Here is a 20,764-nt window from a genome sequence, read left to right on the forward strand (position 1 = left end):
TGGTGGGCCATGACACCTTAGGCAGTCCCAAAGGAGACATGAACCCCAGCACAGAGCCCAGAAAGAATGGAGGAGCAGAGGGAAATGCAGGAATCAGCAGACAGGACCCAAAGCATGCATGAACCAAGCTGCCTGGAACAGTGGGTGAATCCTACCTCCTAACACCGTACTCTTCCGGCCAGGAGGGGCTCACTGAAACCTCAGAGAGTGTGAAGAATACTCACAACAAAGAGCTGTTCCCTAGGATGCTCGAGTAAGATGTGGGATTTGAACTTCTTATTCTGTAAGATGAAGGAGCGATGGGAAATAATGACTTTGAAATGTGTACATGAGAGCAGTAGGTGGGGAGGAAGATTTGGTTGGTCAGGTCTTATCTGTCATCAGCAGGGATGATTCTGATTTATCCTTCCCAGGGAATATGTTCCTGAACAACGCTATAGTCGCTTTCCCATTCATCGCATGGTGGTACAGCCTGGTGGTTGGAACATGGAGCCTGAAGCCGGCCTTGCTTGCGGCTATGTGACCTTTGCGGGCCCCTTAGCATCGCTCCACTGTGCTTTGCTCTTCCGTGGAGTGAGAAGGGCAGGCAGTTCCTCCCTCCCTGTAAAGCATTTGGTAGCGAGGATCCCATTAGGGACTGGATGGCGCACGCTATTCATAGAAAGCTTTTCTACAAAGACACGGCGTGCAGAGCAGCCGCAAGAATAGTGTTAAAACCCGGGTCTCGGTTCTGTTCTGTCACCACCTGTCCATCTAGACTTGCAAGGGAAGGTGACCAGGGTCCAGGAGAGAATTAGAGAGCGTTGGTTGAGTTAAGTCTAAAGCATACAGGCAACCGGAGAGACCGCAATGGGAGAAGAGCCCTGTCTGCTTCCCTCCCTCCTCTTATTGAGGGGACTCTAGCCGGCCCAGGCATGGCAAACACGGCTCCGGCAGGCCTTGCTTCTCTCCCATTCCCTCTGCTGTGCTACAGACCACTAGATAACATTCTGAAAGGTGTATTCCCTTATTTGGCCACTTCCTCCCCTCTGAGGCTGGCTACCAGGGTCCAGCTCTCCAAGTATTGAAGTCCAGCAATCAAAATCCCCCTTTGGCTCGCCTAATTAACATGCCCAATTAAAATTAAACACCTCATCCTGACATAATCCCCTTTTATGTTTATAAACTGTCATTTTCCTATGGGCCATGTCTGTCTCCGCTCTATCCAGCGACATCCTTTGTTCCTCTGGGACAAATATCCATGCCCCCTCCCTTGCTCCATGCCTCTTCACCCTCCTCCTCTATTTCCTGTCCTTGGCTCTTACTCTCTGCCCCCTCTCCCTTTGGGCAAATGAATCTCCTTCCTGCTGAGAACTTGGTCTCAGAAGTCCCGAGCCAACATATATATCATTTCACCTCCGGCACGTATTTAGGGGATGCACACGAGTGCAGGCCTGTGGGGGCAGAAGGAGGGGTCAGACATCCTGGAGTTGGAGATCCAGGCAGTTGTGAGCTCAGGCTCTTTGTCACTGAACCATCGTCCCGGCCATCCTGTGAGGATTTCAAATGGCATCTGGGAAAACAGATGGTAGGTCCACTGAGGAGCCACATAAGGCAGCCTGCTGGGGGAAGAGAACAGGTGACTGGGAGGTGGAAAATCAAGTGACCCAAACGCACAGACACAGACGCAGCTCTTACTGCATTGAAATCACGTGATGGCTTAAAGCCCTTTGACCCAACAGAGCATGTGCTGTTTTTCTCACTCTGTCGCATGGGCACTAATGATCATGAAGATGCACCCAGCTCTGCAGATGCTCCCAGTCAGCACAGCCACATCTCATGTTGCTAGGTCAACACTAGGAATGGAGAATGCATTCCATTTATTACAGTCTGAGAGAAAGGAAGGAGACAGGTATTACAGGAGCCAATAGAGACTCCTCTTACATTTCCTAAGAAGCTATTTGGTGCCTCCAAGCCACCCCCCCCCCCCGAAGGAAGTGCCACCGGGTCCAATGAGATGCATGCCCCAAAGCTGCAGGTTTCTGTCACAGAATAAAAAGCGCAAGGGAGAATGGGAGATCGCCCATCACCGTGAATAAGTACACCTCTTCTGAATTGCATCCCTGTGGGAGGTTTGCCCAGTTAGGATATTTTAAATTTTGCATTAGGGTACATACACTTCATTTTGTATCATCTACAAGCATAATGACAGGAACAGAAGTACTGCTGTGTAGCTTGCAAGCCAGATGATCTAAAATATCTTTATAAACTTCTTTAATGTTTGAGAACCGGACACACACACACACACACACACACACAATTAAATATCATATCTCACCTCACTTGTTAAAACAGTCAACAGACTGGGGGATATAACCAAGATCAGGGCCGAACTTAGTGAGCTAAAACCCCACACAGGACAATAATACTAAGAACCAATGAAAAGATAGACAAGACTGACAAATTCTAAGCCAAATTAACCAAGAGAAAGAGGAGTCCCAAATCAGTGAAACTGGAATCGGAAATGGAGCTGAGGGAGTAAACCCGAAGGAAATAGAGACTGATGAGGACAGGATCCCGAGCCTATTCAAAGGAGTTCCGGTATGATGTCATGAGTTCCGGTATGGCGTCGTACTGAGGGCGCGTGTGTTTCGAAAGCTGCAGGCTGCAGAGCAACATGGCGTGCTGGTGAGGAGAGCCTGGTCCAGCAGAGAGGCAGGACTGAAGAGGAGAGAGGGTCAGAAAAGACAGCAAAACAGAGAAAGCACACAGCACGGAAAGAGTCGTCCAGACACAGGACTGACTAGATCCAGACTTCCCGCACAATCCTGCTGGTGACTCCTTTTTACTAAAGGAGTTTGTACAGCCTCAGGCTATTTAGATAACAGACTGGAATCAGTGGGTTTTCACAAAAAGAAGAATATTTAAGTTGGGTAGGTTGCCAGTTGATCATGGGTCTGGAAAGACTTGGGAGAGAAGGGGCAAATTAGATCAAAATATATTGCATGAATTTCTCAAAGAATTAACAACCAGGGGAGTGAAAAACCATAATCAGAATATATTGTATGATGAAGTCTTATTTTCAATAAAAAAATCAAAGAATTAACAAAATATTATTTTAACTTGATAAAATAAATATAAAATGAAGAATTTATTGATAATTGATTTTATATTATTATTACGTGTGTGAATATGTGTGCATGATTGTGAGTATGTGCATGAGAGTGAGTGTGTGTATGTGTGTGTGTGTGTGTGTGTGTGTGTGTGTGTGTGTGTGATCTGAGTATGAACATCAGAGGACAACTTTGTGGAGTCAGTTCCCTCTTTCCATACACCTAGACCTACAAAGCCACCTCAACAGCCTCCAGAAGTTTATTTAAGAACAATTCTTTGGCATATATACAATTTTGCTATCTATTAAGGGTAAAACTGCATTTGCATACAAATGAAAAAGATGTGTCTGTGTAATGATGAAGTCTTGGCTGGATATTTGGCACTGGGGAATAGAAACCTTTGGTGACTTTCCTAGTTATCGATACACTGACTTGATAATCTTCAATTCAGAGAGTGCCATTCTGCATAAATATGAACTTCCAAACGGCAAAAGCATGTTTAGAGACACTCTGGAAGGTTTGTCCTAACCTAGATAAAGTTAATTTAATGGCTTGTTTTGATGAAACTCAAATCTAATTCAGTAGTACACAAAGAGATGCTCATTCCCATGCTGAAGAGTGACAAGAGGAAAAGCTTAGTCTTTATTTTCAATAATGAAAACACTGTGTTTCTATAAGAGCAGCTAATCTTGCTTGCTCAGTTAAAATGTTACAATGTAGCATTGAGGAAACTGCATTGAGAGCACACCACGTTGCTCTCTCACCATCCAGTGGTGGCACCTGCCAGGTTTGGGAGAGAGAGGCAGGCAAATCTTGGAGCTCAAGGTCAACCTGATCTACTCATAGAAACTTTGTCTCAAAGAACTAATTACAGTGTATAACCTCCACCACAATAGTCTCCAATGTAGGCATGGATGGCTGAAGGCAGGCATGCTGTAGAACTGTAGAACGCTTATGCTGTGTGTTCAGACCAACGGCTGCACAGAAGTCACATGATGCAATGCATGTAGCCACAGTGAAGCCCTGGGAAGCAACACAGGCCAACACTGCCAGAAACCTGTGGGAATCACCAAGCATTTGGTCTTCACTTAACTAATTACTTGTCCCTTGTGCTGTCTCCAGATGTGTTTTATTGTCAGTTTCCCCAACTGTCAGAATCAGTCACAAGATCTTGCATGAGGTCTCCACCCAAATTTAAGGCCTTCTGGGCTGAATGGCGAGGATGCGGGTAAGGATTCAAAGTGGCAGGCATAAATAAACACTGCCCACTGCCCAGCTGGGGGGAGATGGGAGAGTCGGTCAGGCTGGGAAACCAACAAGAGAGGGACAGGTGGAAGTAGCTGCAGACAAGGGAAATGCAGCCGGGAGCAGGGCCCTTCTCGGCACAGTTTGGTCCAATGATGCAGGTTAGAATCTCAACAACCACAAAATGTTGAGAGACAAGACCACAGGGCAAACATGGAAAGTAGAGGTGTCAGAAAAGAATGCATGATAGCCACTTAAGTTTGCCTTTCAGACACACATTGAATGTTTTTAGCATCGTGTGGCCCTTGCAGTGAGTTTACATGGGATTCACATTTAACTGGCCCTCCAGCGTTATCATTTACTAATTCATACAAGCCCAATTGGCCTCAAACCAGGAAGGGCAATTTTGAAAGAGACAAACGGAACCCAAGGCTGAAACTCCCATGGTAAAGGTAGGTAAGAGGGGCATTTGGACAAAAGAGGAAGACAGGCTGAGGAAGGACAGATGCAAGTTTGATGGCAGAGGGGAGGGGCTTTCTGATTCGACACCTCCTAAATGACGTCTACAGACACTGTCAGTGTGGGATGCATCGACCTCAGAGCTACTGGGAATGTGGAACTTCCTCGTTGTTGGTAAATCCCACTCAAGGAGGGGAGTTTAAAGGTCCAGAAGTTCCTTCCAACCTTACTTGGCTCTTGCTAACAGTCAACTTGACAAAGTCAGATTCGCTGTGGAGATGGGCCTCTGACATCACCTGTGCCCTGTCAGTCAACTTGAGGCATGGGTAGAGCTGCAAGGCTGTCCCTCCATCTTTGGTCATTCACCCTCTATTGTTATTGTATTGCCATTGCCATAGGCTTGGTCTTGGACCAGGATGACTTAGAATTAAGTAAGTCAGGTCGGGGTTGAACTGGAGGCCACCTTCCTGCCTCAGTCTCACACATACTGGACTCCCAAGCTTGAACCACTACACTGGCTCTTTTAATTATTTTTTGAAGTTACTAATAAAATTTTAGCATCAAATCTACAATTAACATTGGCTAAGAACCTTAAGCAACTCATTATTTGGTGACTTTCTTGGAAATCCAGATTTGGTTGTTCTGATATTAACATTTCCTTTTTCAGACATGTCGACAACACACAAATCTTTCTGTACAATCTCCTCCATTGAAGAAGCAAAGGCTGGTGGGCTGGTAGATATCTCAGTCAGCAAAGCACTATGCAGGCATGGCCACTTAAATTCAGATCTGAAATGTCCACATAAAAAGCCAGGTGTAGAGATGTGCACTTGAAATCGTAGTGCTGGGTGGAGTTGAGGCAGGAGAGTACCTGGGGCTTTCTGGCCAACTGGCAAAGCTAGCAGGTCAGTACAGGTTCAGTGATAGACCCTGCTTCAGAAAATAATGTGGAGAGAAAGAGGAAGAGGAGCGTAGCAGATGTCACTCTGACCCCAACAGTCATGTGTACCCCCACATACAAGTGTACATGCAGCAAGACATATAAAGACGTTACATCATATACCATATACCATATACACACTCATCACATGCATATGCAAGACTATCTCTACAGTACATAATAGGCATATGTGTGTGTGTGCTCATGCACGTATGCACATGTGTGTGTGTGTGTGTGTGTGTGTTGTTGAGAACTGAATTTAGGACTTCATACATGCTAGTCAAATGTTCTTCCACTGAACTATCTCTCTAGCCCAAAATTCAGTTGTTTTATAAGAGAATTTTCCTAGTTAAAAATAATGGAAGAAAACTTAGTGTTCTCATTATAAAATAACACCAGATTAAATCAGAGAAGAAAAGGAAATACTGATCTCTGAATTCTATTTCTTGGGCGCGGACACAGGTTAATAACTGTTATTCATGTGAACCCCTGAAGAGCCACAGATGAAGGATATTTATTTGTGAATAAAAATAATCCTAACAAAACCAGCCAGGGACTAAAGCTGGAGAAGCAGCACTCTTTGGCAAACACACACTATACTCTTGAGTGCATCAGGTTAGTCTGATGCTGCTTATACCCTAACTTTAAATACTAGTTCCTCAAGAGCTGGCTGTTCCCGATGAGCAGATCCTCACTAACGAAAGTGATGCCATGTTTAACTGTTCGGTAGCCTGTGAATGGGCAGTCGGGAGAGAAAGGTGGGACTGGAGGTTTGAGAAAGAGGGTTACAGAGAGAGAGACGGGGGAAGAGAGGAAGCCACCATGCACAAGAATTGTGTGGCCAGGAAAAACAGCAAGAACCAAGAGACATTATGACTGGGCAATAAGTTAGTTCAGTCCTAGATCTGCCCAATCTATGCACATAGCTGATGAATAAAATATCTGGATTGTGTGTCTTTTATATGGGCTTATTTGGATTGTAAATTCTTACTACAGTTAACACTAAGATGGAGGGAAAATAGGGCCTTGGAAGAGATAAATATCCTTTTGAAATAAATATTTATTTTCAATTATGTGTATGTACATGTATGTGTGTGTGTGTGTGTGCAAATGGGAGCAATGCCCAAAGAGGCCAGAAGAGGGCATGGGATCACCAGAGCTGGAATCACAAGTAGCTGTGAGCTGCCATGCGGGTGCTGGGCAGTGAACTTGGTCCTCTACAGAAACAGCCAGGTGCTCTTAACTACTGAGCCTTCTCTTCAGCCTGGAAATAAATATTCTTAACAAGTCCCCATTAATTAAACCTTGGAGAGGTTTTGCTGTTTTTTATTCTGTCTTCGTGTTTTTTAACCAAGTTTTCAGTGTTCTGAAAGTCTTTTATAGCTCAAAACAGGTAACGATGGCAACGCCCGTCCCCAGGAGCACACAGTGAGCTTGTGGCTACACAATGGGAATTCCCACTGATTAAAATAAGTAAGACACACAAAAGCCTTAGCCGAGAACAATTTTAAGACTGGAGGATGTGTTTTGCCTTTTGTGCTGTTCCGTGTATAGTTCGGGCTTGGATAGAATCTGCGTGTTTATCTAGCAGTTTCAGACAACACTATCTCCATGGGTCCCTGCTGGATACCTACTGGGGTGACTGCAACAGGTGCCTAGAGAGCCATACAGGTAATCCCTGCCACGACGGCAGAGACGGCAGGCAGTGGACAACACACAGTGCACGAGGAAATGGCATCAGGAATATACATCAGGGAGTGGAGGAGGGGACATCAGGAATGCCATGGTGGCGAGGGAGGGCACTTAACAAGGGTGGCCAGGGTGTGCCTTCTTAGGAAGGTGACATACGAACAGAGACTTGTTGGGGGATTGTGTGTGTATGTATATATAATATATATATGCATGTATATATGTATGTATGTGTGTGTGTGTGTGTGTGTGTGTGTGTGTGTGTGATTTTACTGGTTTCTTTTTAATTCTGTATATGTTTGTTTGTGTCAATCCTATAGACCAGGTTGGCCCTCAATTAGGGAACTTCTGCCTCAACCTTTTAAGAGCTTTTAGGATTATAGTCCAGGCTTGACACATCACTAGTATAATAGTCACTGAACATTTCCAAGTCACTGAACTATTCAGCTCAGAGGCTGGCAGAGCTCTGTGAGTTTGAGACCAGCCAGGTCTACATGGTGAGTTCCAGGCCCACCAGGGCTATGTAGTCAGACTGTCTCAAAATGAATGAATGAAATAACTTGATTATTCCACTGAATTAATGGATGAATCGTGAATAAAGTTTGAATCATATGGTCTAATTTTTTCTTCTGAGAGTATTTATACAGAATGAAGACATTTTAGGGTCAAATGAGCTCACAAAACTGTGACTGGGTATGGGTGAGCTATGGGACCAACAGAGAGTGTGGACACAGCTCACAGGAAGGAAAAAGAATCCAGGGATTGGGAAGTTAAAGGTAAATTTTGCTCTCCCCACCCCCATATCTAGCCCCAGTCAGACCCACATCCCTGCCTGCCCAGTCTCAACGTCCAGGGGGAGGGAGTTGAGTGACATGGCTGAACTCTGCTGAGAGAGAGATGGGATGAGGTTGGAAAACGTGACCTCTGGGTGGTGAGTGGCTCCCATGAGGTTCACAGGGGTGACAGATGCTAAATACAGAATGAGTGCATCCCTGTTTCATTCCAGCAACACAAGGTCCAGTCAGAGGGAGAGAGGATCTGCTCCATTCTCCCATCTACCGCTTCGTTACTGCGTGGTCTGGCGAACGTCCATCAGATGCCCAGTGTTCTGCTTTCTCACCTAAAGCAAGGGTTATCACAGCTGAGACTCTGAGATTCTTACATGAACTGAGTGAGATTCTCCCCAGGAAAGTGCTCTGAAGCTGCTCAAGGCACTCAGTTTCACACACATATGTGTTCTTAGCATTATCTAACAATGACAAGTAATTATGCTGTCAATTCTGACATAGAACACAGAGTGGGTAAAATAGAAGCTCGAAATTCACAGAGAAGGATAGAATTTATGCCAGATAAGTTCGTGCTCCTGTTTGAATCTGCAAGTGACAAAGAACTGGGCAAACTCACTGGTGTGGCCGGCCACACCCAGGCTCTTTGATGTACGTCTTATTATGGCTGTGCTTTGGAAAGTCATTTACAATCCCAAATCCTGGGTCTTGCCAGTTGTTGTCCACACTACCCATTACCTTCCCTGACCTTCACTGTCTATCAAGCCTTGGGAGGACAGTAAGGCCAAAGGGAATGGCTAGAAATATCCTGGAGTCCTCTGTGAACATCTCATCATCTTCAGATAAAGATCTGAGACAAAGAAAACCTGAGGGAAAGGGCGGGGTTTGCAATGGGGACTGGAGTTGGGGTAGTCAGTAAAGGAGAAAGACCCCAGCCCCTCAGGAAACAGAAAAGAGGTTCCTGCATGAACAAGGGAAGGTTTCCGAATAAAATATAATGGCTACAGGTTGGAGGGATAGCTCAATGATCAGGAGCACTTTCTGCTCCCAAAGAGAACCTGAGTTTGGATCCAGCACCCACATGTTTACCAACCATATCTCCAGTTGTCCACTTCTGTCCTCTGTAGATACCTACACATGTGTGTGTATTCATATTCATATACACAAACAAAATGTTTTAAAATTAAATATAAGATGATCTCTCTGAAAAAATAACCTAACCCAAATGATTACTGAAAGGAATGTAATTTCAGCCACGTTTGACGTCTGACTGGGGTCACCTGAATTCAATCCAAAGAAAGGCTGCCTGGCTGTGGTCACAGATGAGGTACTTAAAAGTCTATTTGATTGTATTTTATCAGAGAAGGATGACTGCATGAGACGGAAAGAGCTTGTTTTGAGCAAGATTCACAACACAGAAGTGTGAGGGGCAAGGTGTGACAGTAGGCTTCCCCCAAGCGTCCCCATGAGAGTGACATGAGCTACTGGACTGGAAAATTGGCTTCGTTTAGCAGACATAAGTGTCACCTCATCTGTAAAGATGAATGAATGCTCGCTGAACCATTGTGATTGTGTAAGTATCAAAAAGCACTCTGATTAGCAGTTGGTCTCGGTGAGATTCTACCAAAGGCCTTTATGTTTGCTAAGGGCACGGCTGCCTATACCAGTGGCTCTCAACCTTCCTAATGCCGTGACCCCAACCATAAAACTATTTTCAGTGCTACTTCGTAAGTGTAATATTGCTACTGTTATGAGTAGTAATGTAAACAGTTTTGGAGATAGAGGTTTGCCAATGAGATCGAGACCCACAGGTTAACAATCACTGATCTAGACCCAAAGGGAGTTTGCCAAGATATGTTGATACGTTTGCGTCTGATTGTCCAGCACTATTGTGTAAATTTCATTACTATACTCACCAGCCTGGAACTGTCTAAGAACACTAAAACAGACGGTCCTCAGAGGTAAGGACAATGCTTTGACCAAGCTGAAGAGGAGTAGAGCCAACGATCGTAGGCCTCCGGAGTGTCATCTTTTAACCATATTCTTTGTCCACCAAATTATACTGGTGGAAATGGCTCAGTGGGTAAAGGGCTCGTTTGTCACATGAGAACGGGAACCTGAGTTCAGATTCCAGCACTCCTGTTGGAAGCCCAGCACAGTGGCTGGCACATGCTCTCAGCCCCCCATCAATGGAAGTGAAACAGGCAGATCCGAGGGTCCCACAAGCTAGCCACTCTCCCTGGACTGGTGACTTCAGGTTCAATGAGAGACTGTCTCAAAAAATGAGGTAGTGAAGCCATTGAGGAAGACATCTCAATGTTGACCTTCAGTGACCTCTAGGTTCCATACTCCCAAGAACAGTTGAGTACATGCATACTCACACACAAGCACACGCACATACACATGCATACACATGTGCACATACAGGCACGCACATGCAAGCACACATACTTGTACACACACATGCACACAAACACATATGTATGTACATGTGCACACACATACATGCATACACACAGACACATGTGTGTGCACATACAAACATACAGATACCACACAGACACACATGAAAATTAAAATCATAACTAACAATTAAAGAAATAGTGGACCAAGGAAAGAACTGGAATAACAGGGGGAAGTGTCTAGATTTCCCACACTAGTAACCCCACCATTTTGAGCAGTGTTAGCATCTATAAGCTGTGGTTAGGAAACCTTTGAAAGGATCTCCTTATGTGTTACTGTGTGTATGTGTGTGTGTGTGTGTGTGTGTGTGCAGATGAGTATGTGTACATGTGTGCACAGGTGCCCTTGGAGGCCATAGAGGGTGTCAGATCCTTGGAGCTGGAGTTACCGGAGGTTGTGGGCTGCTCAGAGGATTCTGGGAACTGAACTCTGGCCTCTGCCAGTGTATACAGCGCTCTTAACCACTGAGTCATCTCTCCAGCCCCACACTGGACCTTTCAAAAAGAGACGAAAAGAATAGCTAGTCTGTCCCCATCTCTGCTTTGCTTCGGGGATCCCAATCTGAGTCCAAAACAAACAGCTATTAATAGAAATAATTAATGCTATCACCGTTTCATACCCTGAGGCCTGAGTGTAAGATTGATACATGGAAGCAAATTACCACCATCAACCGAGGACTGAACACAAGATGAAAAGCCACGGGCCCAGAACGGGAGCCTGGGAAATCCTACCTCTCGGCGACGGGTTTGGCAATGATCTCGAAAATGATCTCTTGCTTAGCTTCTTGGTCAAAAATCCTTTGAAACCTGCAATATGAAAATGGTAATTACCTCAAGGCCAAACCTTCCAATGCTATTGGATTATCGGCTCTTGTTTTCAGAAACACGTTTGTAAACGACCCACAGTGACATCACTGGACTTACCTAACCTAACGAACACAATGTTGGCCCTGTCATCTCCCCACACTGTGTCATTGTATTCTTGCTCACAAATGGTGGGTAAACAATATGGCTTTGACAAGATCTATACAACTGTCCCCCTCTGAAAAAAATCACACCAGCTTTGAAGCAAATAATAAACTGTGTATTTTTAGCGCTCAAGAGGGACAGTGTCTGTGGCTGGCATCGGGAGTCAAGCCTCGTGAACTGCATGGGGTGGAAACCCACACAGGGCATGAAAAAGGCCTCTAGACTCCCGCTGCTTGCCTGCTCTGTGAGGAAGGCATGAAGTGTGAGGCGTGTGGTCCCTGAATGTAAAGCAGACTGCAGTTCACTGCCCACGCACTAGGTGCCTCCTCCTATGGCTGGCTGTAGGGTGCTGCTCTGTCATTTCCTTGCCAATGATTCTAAAGTCAGAAAACACTCATTTGCTCTGCAGAGTTGGGTCTTTATCAGAACAGCGAGGACGGGAGATCTGGAAGGTGGCAGTGTCCATTTCATCCTGCCTGCAGAATCACTCTTAAACTTCACATAGGACTGCCAGTACGGTAGCACACTCTAGTGACAATGTGTTCTCTTGTAGTGGGGTGAGGGGCTAGCAGCAAGGACAGCCCCCTCTAAAAGAGGATCTTCCACAGAGAGCGCTGACTGGCATAATTTTATACTTTCTGTGTGTGTCTGCATGTTTATGTGAATGCAAGGTGCAGCTGCACATATGCGATAGTGTGTGTTTGTGTGTGTGTGTGTGGGTGTGTGTGTGAATGCAGGTGCAGTCATACACATGTGACTATATTGTGTGTAGGTGTTTATATGTATGCAGGAGCACCCACATGGATGTGTGTGTGTGTGTGTGTGTATGTGTGTTTGCAGGTACAGCTACATGCATGCTAGAGAGAGGCCCACATAGGGCCTCTCTAATTATTATTATTATTATTAAATGAATATTATTAATTATATAAATATTATTAAATTTAGTAATAATAATAATCCACACATAGAGAGAGAGAGATGGAGTCTGTGTCTATATGTTAACCCAGAGAGAAAGAGAGAGAGAGAGTCTGGTCTGTCTGTGTGTGGAGGTGAGAAGACAACCTTGAGTGTATTTTCTCAGGTTTCATCCACTTTGTGTTTTAAAGGCAGTCTCTCGTTGCCCTGGAATTCAAGTAGGCTAGGTTGGCTGGCCAGTAAACCCTAAGGATCTCCCTGATTCTGGGATCCTAGCATGCAAACCCATCTGGCTTTTAAAATGTGGATCCAGTCACCAGTTGGCAGTCCCCTCAATCTCTGCTCCATTTTTATCCCTGTGAATTTCATAGCAGGACAAATTTTGGGTTGAAAGTTTTGTGGCTGGATTAATATCCTCTTCCCTCTACTGGAAGTCCCACCTAGCTACAGGAGGTGGACACTTCCGTCTCCATAACTCCCACTGGTGTCCCAGGGTGGGGTAGTACCCAAGGGAGCTTCTCCTTCTCTGAGGAGAAGGGGAGGAGGCAAAGGGAGAAGGAATTTGTAAGGATGGGACTGGAAAAAGAAGAGGGATGGAGGGTTGGGATGTAAAGTGAATAAATAAATAAATAAAATTAATAATAATAATAATAATAATAATAATAATAATAATAATGTGGGTTCCAGGGATCAAATTCAGGTTCTTGAGCTTTCAAAGTAAGTACTTCATCAACTGAGATGTTTTCCCAGCCCCTTATTCTTTAAAAAAAAAAAAGGTTGAGAAGATATGGTCTTTAAAATAAAAACTTTCAAGTAATACTTAAGAGGACATCTCTGGCACCTCCCTACACAAGTCAACTGTCCATAGTCAACTAAGGCAGCAAGACTGTGGGGGACACAGAATACAGCTGTTACCATCGAGGAGTGCTGGAGGATGTCCAGAGTTAAGATTAGAAATATACAACAGAAAGCAATGTATGACCAGGGACCCATATTAACTTAAAGGATCCCTCAGGTTTATCAACCTTCACGCAAGGTGAACAAACGGCGAACACTGCAGAGCAGTGGTTCTCAACCTTGCTAACCTCATGACTCCAATACAACACACACCTCATGCTGTGGTGACCCCCAACCATAAAGTTAATTTCATTGCTACTTCATAACTGAATTTTTGCTACTGTTATGAGTTGTGTAAATATCTGTTTTTCCATGGTCTTAGGTGATCCCTGTAGTTGCTACTCGCAGGTTGAGAGCCACTGGTCTAAGGACACAGGAGGCAAACATATACACGAGGTGGTAGCATTTGCTGTTAGAGCGTGTGAATCACTGCTTCACACCCTAGACCAGCATGGCACAGAGGTCCACAGAACCCATGACCACCATGCAAGCGTGTGCTCTAAAGAGCTTGGGTGACTCTGATCTACTCTGGTATTAGATTAGCCCTCCTGCAGGGCCTCGGGGAGGCTGCTGCTGCTCTGCTGCTGCTACTGCTGCTGCTGCTGCTGCTGCTGCACAGGCCTCTCTGGCTTCTTCCGTCTGGTCGTTGGTGACCTTGAGACAATAAGGCTTTCCCCACCACGCTTCCCTGAGGACCAGGAATTTCATCTAATCAATGCACCAGGAGAGTCTTTACAAGATACACCATGGAGTCACCACAGAATATATTCTGAAAGGTCCCCTCTACAAAGTTCATTTGGTCAGCCTATCTACTGACTTACTGATTTCACAATTAGATATCAAGAGCCTACCATATGTTAGGCCCTCTACCAAGGTTTTGATTCAATTGGGATATAATTTTACAGTAATATCCACAAAATGTATTGAATTACTTGCCCCCCCCCCCTACATGATATCATGTGGTCAGAGAGATGGCTCAGCCGTTAAGGTTAAGAGCATTTGCCATTCTTAGAGAGGACCCAAGTTCAGTTTCCAGCACTCTGTAGGGCAGCTGGCAACTGTCTCTAAGGCCAAACCCAGGGGATCCAGCACCCTCTTCTGGCCTCCATGGGTACCTGCACTTACGTATGTATGCACAGATATATTTTTATACTAAATTTAATATTTTAAAACCTTGTAATAATTAAATCATTTTAAATATTATATCCTCTGTTTTTTAAAAGAATAGCAGAGCAAGAAACAATCCAGATTTCTCTATTATCTACTTACTTCAGAATGAAGACTTCAAGATCAAACTTTATAACATACAAAGTAGCTGTTGCTATTTAGATTAACAACATTTAACCCTAAATGTCCAGATTTTTGTCAATATAAAAAAGTTCCTGAGATTACATTCTCTGTATATTTTTTGTATGGAATCTTCAGAATAGATGCATACTATACAGAGTACCTCATTTCAGGATAGACACAATCCAAGTGGATGTTCCACGTGACACAGGATATGTACATGTGTGCCTTAGACCCATGTATCATTTATGTTACAAACAAAGGTTACTTAAATAATACACAGACTAGACCTTATCATCTCACCTTTAATCACATTTACACATTAATGGACTTCATGCAGGACTAACCCATAATAGGCGGAACAGTGAAATAATAACACTAGATACTCACAGGGAGCAAAACAATGTAGAATCTGAGACTATAGTTGTGTTATTTCTTTATTGTCTGTATGTGTATATATGTATTCCTGTGTGTACATATCTGTGTGAGAACAGATATATGTGTTCACAATATATATGTGGAAGTCAGAGAACAACTTCACATGCCCATACTCAAAGTTTCCTTCTGTCCTCTGAAAAAGGACATCTCCCTGGCCCGGAACTCTGTCAGGTTGGCTGGCTTGTGAGCTTACAGGGCTCCACCTGTCTCTGCCTCCCATCTTCCCCTTTCTGGGATTTCAACAGTGTATTCTGGGTCCAGCTTTCAAATTAGGACTCAAGTCCTCATGCATGGAAGGCAAGCATTGTATGGCCAGATCTCTCTCTCCACTCCTGGGACATAACCTCAAACATAGAAACTTACCTTTTAATCCTGGGCTCAGTAATGAACTCGAGGTCTTTGTACCAGATGTGGCCATGTTACACTTGCCACAGAAATGGGGCTGATGACCTCAGAACACTGGGCAAGCATCTGCTCAGTGACAAGCAGAAACAAAGAGGAGGGATGTATGTGATGCTTACTTAAACTTGTAGCTTTCTCGTTTGTTGTTTACAAATCCATCTGCCAGGTCTCGGGGTAAGACAATTTCCAAGCTATGTGTTAATTTTTCATCTTCATCTATGGAGTAAATCTACAAATACAAGAACAAGAGATGGACCTAAATGGCAAAATTCCAGCATAACCTCTGACCTGGATATGATTAGCATTGTAACGATTCGAAAACTGTGCTTTCAGGACAAAGCATCATAGCATAATATTCATAATATAATTCACAGATTATATACTTTTAAATATAATACAAAAAGTATGTATAATTATACACCTACTTTTATATATAATATGTAAAATTCTCTTTGTCTCTGGGCTCAAGCAAATGTATAGAACAAAACGAGTTAAAAATCTAAATTGATGCTTGTATTAGCTACCAGAAGCTACTTGTGCAAGAAAGACTTTATTTTGGCTTGTGTGTCCAGTGGGAGAGTCCGTAACGGTGTGGGGATGGGGCAGAGCATCAGGCAGCCAGAGCACGAAGCCAAGGAATCACATCTTCAAACACCATCATGAAGCAAAGACAGTGACCTGGAAGTAGGACGGGGCTGTAAACCCACAAAGCCCCACCCACTGATGGACTTCCCCCAGCAAGGCTCCAGCCTCTACAGCTCCATGACTTCCGGAAATAGTGCCAACAGTGGGACCAAGTATTCAAACGTCTGAGCCTATGGCGGGCAGTCTCACCCAAACCACCACAGTGCTGTAGCAAGGCTGTGCTCATCTTCGGAGGATCTCATATGCAAACTGGGTTGTTCGAATACATCCTTGTAGTCTTGAGAAGAGCCTTGAAAGCCTTAAGGTAAGAACCACTTCCCTATTCAAGAGAAAGTCACAATATGGCCGCTGCAACTTATAAGCTCTTGTGAGCATGTGTGAACCACAGACACAGAGACACAACTCTGAGGTCTGAACTGTCTCAGAGAACTAACAGGAGTGTCCAAGTCTGTGATACATGCCCCAGCATCCCAAGTTTCAGGAACCTGATTAAGTCATATGGGTTGAAGAGATGTGTGTGCTTGCACGTCTGTGATTAAGCTTCCTGTCATCTAAGCTTCCTGTCATCTAAGCTCAGCCTTTACTTGCTAAGTGACCTTGGAGAAATCACCTCCACTTCCCAAGCTAACATGGAAATAGAGGGCCCTAAAACCCTAACAACAGTGCCATTTTCTGATTCTTGTCTCTGTTACCTACTCTTTTATTTCTTGGCCAGGAAAAGCAACACTCAGGCCTATAAAGAAACCCTGAGATTTAATGTCTACGCCCTGAACTCAACTACCAGGTGTGAAACCAGCCACCGCTCTAAGAATCAAAGGACCCTTATACATAAAGTTTGGGAAACAGAATATCCAGCGTCCCTTGCAAGGGTGCTTGGGGGTGGGGTTCAAATGATGTCACTCAAATGGAAGCATTTTGTAATGCACCATAAAAAGAAATTTCAAAAGGAGTCTTCTGGTTTTCACCAGGAAATAAAATGCTTTCTTACAGGCAATACTTCCTGTTGAAGTTAGTCTCGTTTAGAAGCATGATTAGAAGGTAAGACTCACATTACTACCCGGGGAAAGCCTACCTAAGTTTACAGAAAGTATGAATAATTCCCAAAGCAGGTTTTCTTTTTATTCGAGACAGGGTCTCACTATGCAACCCTTGTTGGCTTGGATCTCACTCTGTGGACCCAGCTGGCAGAGAGCCACCTCTCACTGCTCCCAACCCCAAGCGCTGGGAGAAATGACCCTGTGCCACCGCGCTGGGAGAAATGACCCTGTGCCACCATGCCGTGACTTAAGCAGATTCTTTTTTAAACACCTTACTTTAAATGTGAAACGTTCAGGTGAAAAACTTATTTTGTGAAATAAAATTTCTGAAAAACAGAAGAGGAAGGGGGGTGCATTTGAGAATTCAAAGCTTTCTGACTAGATTTCTTTCTCCCAAGAGACATTTAAAAAACGCTATCCTGTAGGGCATTGCTAGTTTAATAGATAGACAGCGAATGGAAGGAACAGGTTTGCACAAATACCCATAAGTGGGGTTGACACACACTTTTAGAAAACAGTCTGTATCTTGGCCTGGAAGCTAGAGATCTCAGTGGTTAAAAGCACTTGTCACTCTTCAGGGTGGCACAGGCTTGGTCCCCAGCACGCAGAGCCCAGCCACCAGCCCTAGGGGGTCTGCTGCTCCCTCCTGGGCTCTCAGAGTGCCCATGCTTACCTGCACAGCCACCCACAGACACTCACATAGTCAAAACCTTTAAGATAAAACTCTGTATAAACAATTGGTATCTCTCTACACTCAGTAGTCAGAAAAGAAGGGACTGGGATAGGAAACGGATTCCCAGCACTGTGATTAAGATATTCTCCAAGGCACCGAGAAGTCCTTAGGAGCTAGGAGGTAGTACAGTGGCAAGGTGTTCCTTAGAACCCCAGTGGCCCTGGGTTCAAATCCCAGCACTTCCACCCTCAAAAAGAAGAAACGACAAAGTTCTTAGAAGCAGAAACTTTAGTCTAATAGAGTGGCTATCAGTCTTTCTTGTATTAAGATTTATCATCTGAGATAGGACAGTTACTCTTTAGACAAAGGAGCCAAAAGAAAATACATGTTGTTGTTTGCTCTCCCTCCCTCCTTTTCCCCTCCCGTGTGTGTGTGTGTGTGTGTGTGTGTGTGTGTGTGTGTGTGTGTGTGTGTGTGTGAATTTTGAGATAGGTTCTCACTGTGAAGTGTTAGCTGTCCTAGAACTCATTCTGAAGACCTGGTTGGACCTGAACTCACAGAGACCCACCTGTCTCTGCCTCCCTACTACTGAGATTAGAGGCGTGTACCACCTCACTCAAATATTTTTAAAAAAACAAACAAATCCAAAAACAGGGTCTCATAAAGCAGTAACCGACACTAGCATGGAGCTCACCATGTGGTCCAGGCTGACTTCAAAGTCACTCACAGCAATCCTCCTGATTCTGTCTCTTCTCGCGCAACTACAACCACTGCTGAGTGCTGGGATTTGCACGTATGCACCACCAGGTCTGGCCTAATCTATAAATGTGTATTTTTCAGTATTTAATGGCTCAAAGAGTTAGATAGATCAAGGCTGCTCATGAGCTTCCTAATTCTACCGCTGCCTACCTCACTCACACCACGGTCACCTTCTCTCTGACCGCCAAGTCAGCGCAAAGGCTAAGGATTGGAAGATCAGTCACATCATGTGCTTTAAAAGGTCTCTTGTGCGGGTGACTGCAAGGAGGGGTAGAGGCAAGGAAACCCAAGGTTCCCTCCCTACTGTTTCATTTTTTTAAACAAGCATGGCTAATATTGGGCCTGGAGAGATGGCTCTGTGGTTAAGTATACTCACTGCTCTTACAAGAGGGACCTGGGTTCAAGTCCCAGCACCCACGTGGCAACTCACACCATTCGTAACTCCAGTTTCAGGGAATCTGGAGTTATGAATGGTAAAATTATGACTAATTTTTTTCTTTAGGGTCTTTTCCTATAACTTCTCCTGAATGTTTTTCATGAGATAAAGGGCCACTCATGCTGTTGATGGCAGAGATAGTATGATCTACTTGTTATAAGGTGCCACCATAATGTTACATGTTTACATACATACGGCACTGAAACAGAATAGAGACAAAACATTATTAGCTGCACACTTGCGCTACACATTCATAAATACAAACTGAATTGCTTGAAGACTCACTTTGGGAGTCAGGAGAATGTTGGGGGTTTTGTTTTCTGAAGAGAAAATGTAGTCCTAAAAATCCTTAAGGAAAACTAAACTCAGGTCCTTGAACCCCACAAATAAGAAGCAGGTTTGGACAGGAAAGGTAGAAAGATGTGCAAAATGAGGACATTGACAAGAGTCTCCAGCAGAGGATCAGAAATAAGCCAGAAAAGTCTGCTGGCCAGTGGTGATTTCTCCAAACACAGCAGCTGTTACCATGCTCACCGGGAGGCAGAGAGGGGTCTGTCTTCACCACCTTGGCAAACTTCTGAATTTAGTACACACCCCCAAGAAGTCTGATTAGTGCTTTTGGGAGAGGAGGACATGTTTCTTGTGTAGGGACACATGGCACACTTACAATGAATGCATGTCGAAACAACAACAAAATGAAACAAACAAAAAAACCCTTGGGTGTTGCAGAACATCAAAGCAGTTAGGTAAGAAACCCAGCAGGCCACGAAATCAAGTGTGTGCACTTTTCTGTAACTGTATGATTCTGCTAACGCGTGCATCACAATACTTGCCCACTAGTTGCCCTACTGGAGGCAGATCAGCCCCTGATGGGAGGGAGCTCTGTATGTAGGGCTGGGAGGCAGTGATTTAGAAGAGTGCAAGAAGTACCTGTGTGTGAATGGGGCGCAGCTCAAGTGAGTGTGCAAGCAGGCCCACGTGCACGAGTGCGCTCACGTGTACTGGGCGCAAGGCTGAGGCTGTAGGCTGACCCTGTCCTCCCTAGGGGCTGCCATGTGCGTGACCGCCCCGCGCCTACTGCCCCACGCGACCCACACCCGCCCGGTGGCCCGTACCCCTTGCTGCTGCTTCCGCACCGAGGGCTTCACCCTAGCGAAAATCTGGATCGTCTGCTTCACCATCACCCGTGGAGACTCCGCACTGACCCTTGACCTTTCTGAGTCAGGACCACCTAAAACTTCCTACTCCGGGCAGACACCGCTGCCCTAGCAACAGTAACTAAAGATGCTACCCAAGCAGCACCGCGGGCCACGGGCTCCCGCCTCCTCTCCCTAATTGGTCGTGAACTAAGAGGAGGGACTGGGGGGCGGGACCGAGTAGGGATCGCTGCGCATGTCAGAGGGAGATACTCCTGAGACAGGGGTTAAAGAGTTTGCAACCCCAGTGTGTCTATTTCCTTAACAAGTCTTTCCGCATTCCTTAACTCCTTTACGTCTCTCTGAAGTCAGTCTGCCGTTTATCATGCATTGCAGAAATAGCCTTTTTTGGTTGAGATTCCCAAGCTGCTCTGAATTCACTTGGAAACCATTGTGTGATAAAGCAGGTTCTCAACAGAAAATCACAGCCCAAGGGCA

General features: G+C 44.8%; 1 protein-coding gene across 1 annotated transcript in view; it reads right to left on the bottom strand.

Moving 5' to 3' along the window:
• Kif6 (kinesin family member 6) overlaps nt 1–20,311 on the bottom strand; it is a 279,007-nt gene extending 258,696 nt beyond the window's left edge. The window contains exons 1-3 of the mRNA XM_052191851.1: nt 20,246–20,311; nt 15,700–15,809; nt 11,405–11,479 (exon numbers count right to left, since the gene is read on the bottom strand). Coding sequence (XP_052047811.1) covers nt 11,405–11,479; nt 15,700–15,809; nt 20,246–20,311 — 251 coding nt within the window. The remainder of the gene's footprint in view (nt 1–11,404; nt 11,480–15,699; nt 15,810–20,245) is intronic.
• Nucleotides 20,312–20,764: the final 453 nt, after the last annotated feature.

This window comes from Apodemus sylvaticus, chromosome 9 (assembly GCF_947179515.1).
Source record: "Apodemus sylvaticus chromosome 9, mApoSyl1.1, whole genome shotgun sequence".
Taxonomy (NCBI): domain Eukaryota; kingdom Metazoa; phylum Chordata; class Mammalia; order Rodentia; family Muridae; genus Apodemus; species Apodemus sylvaticus.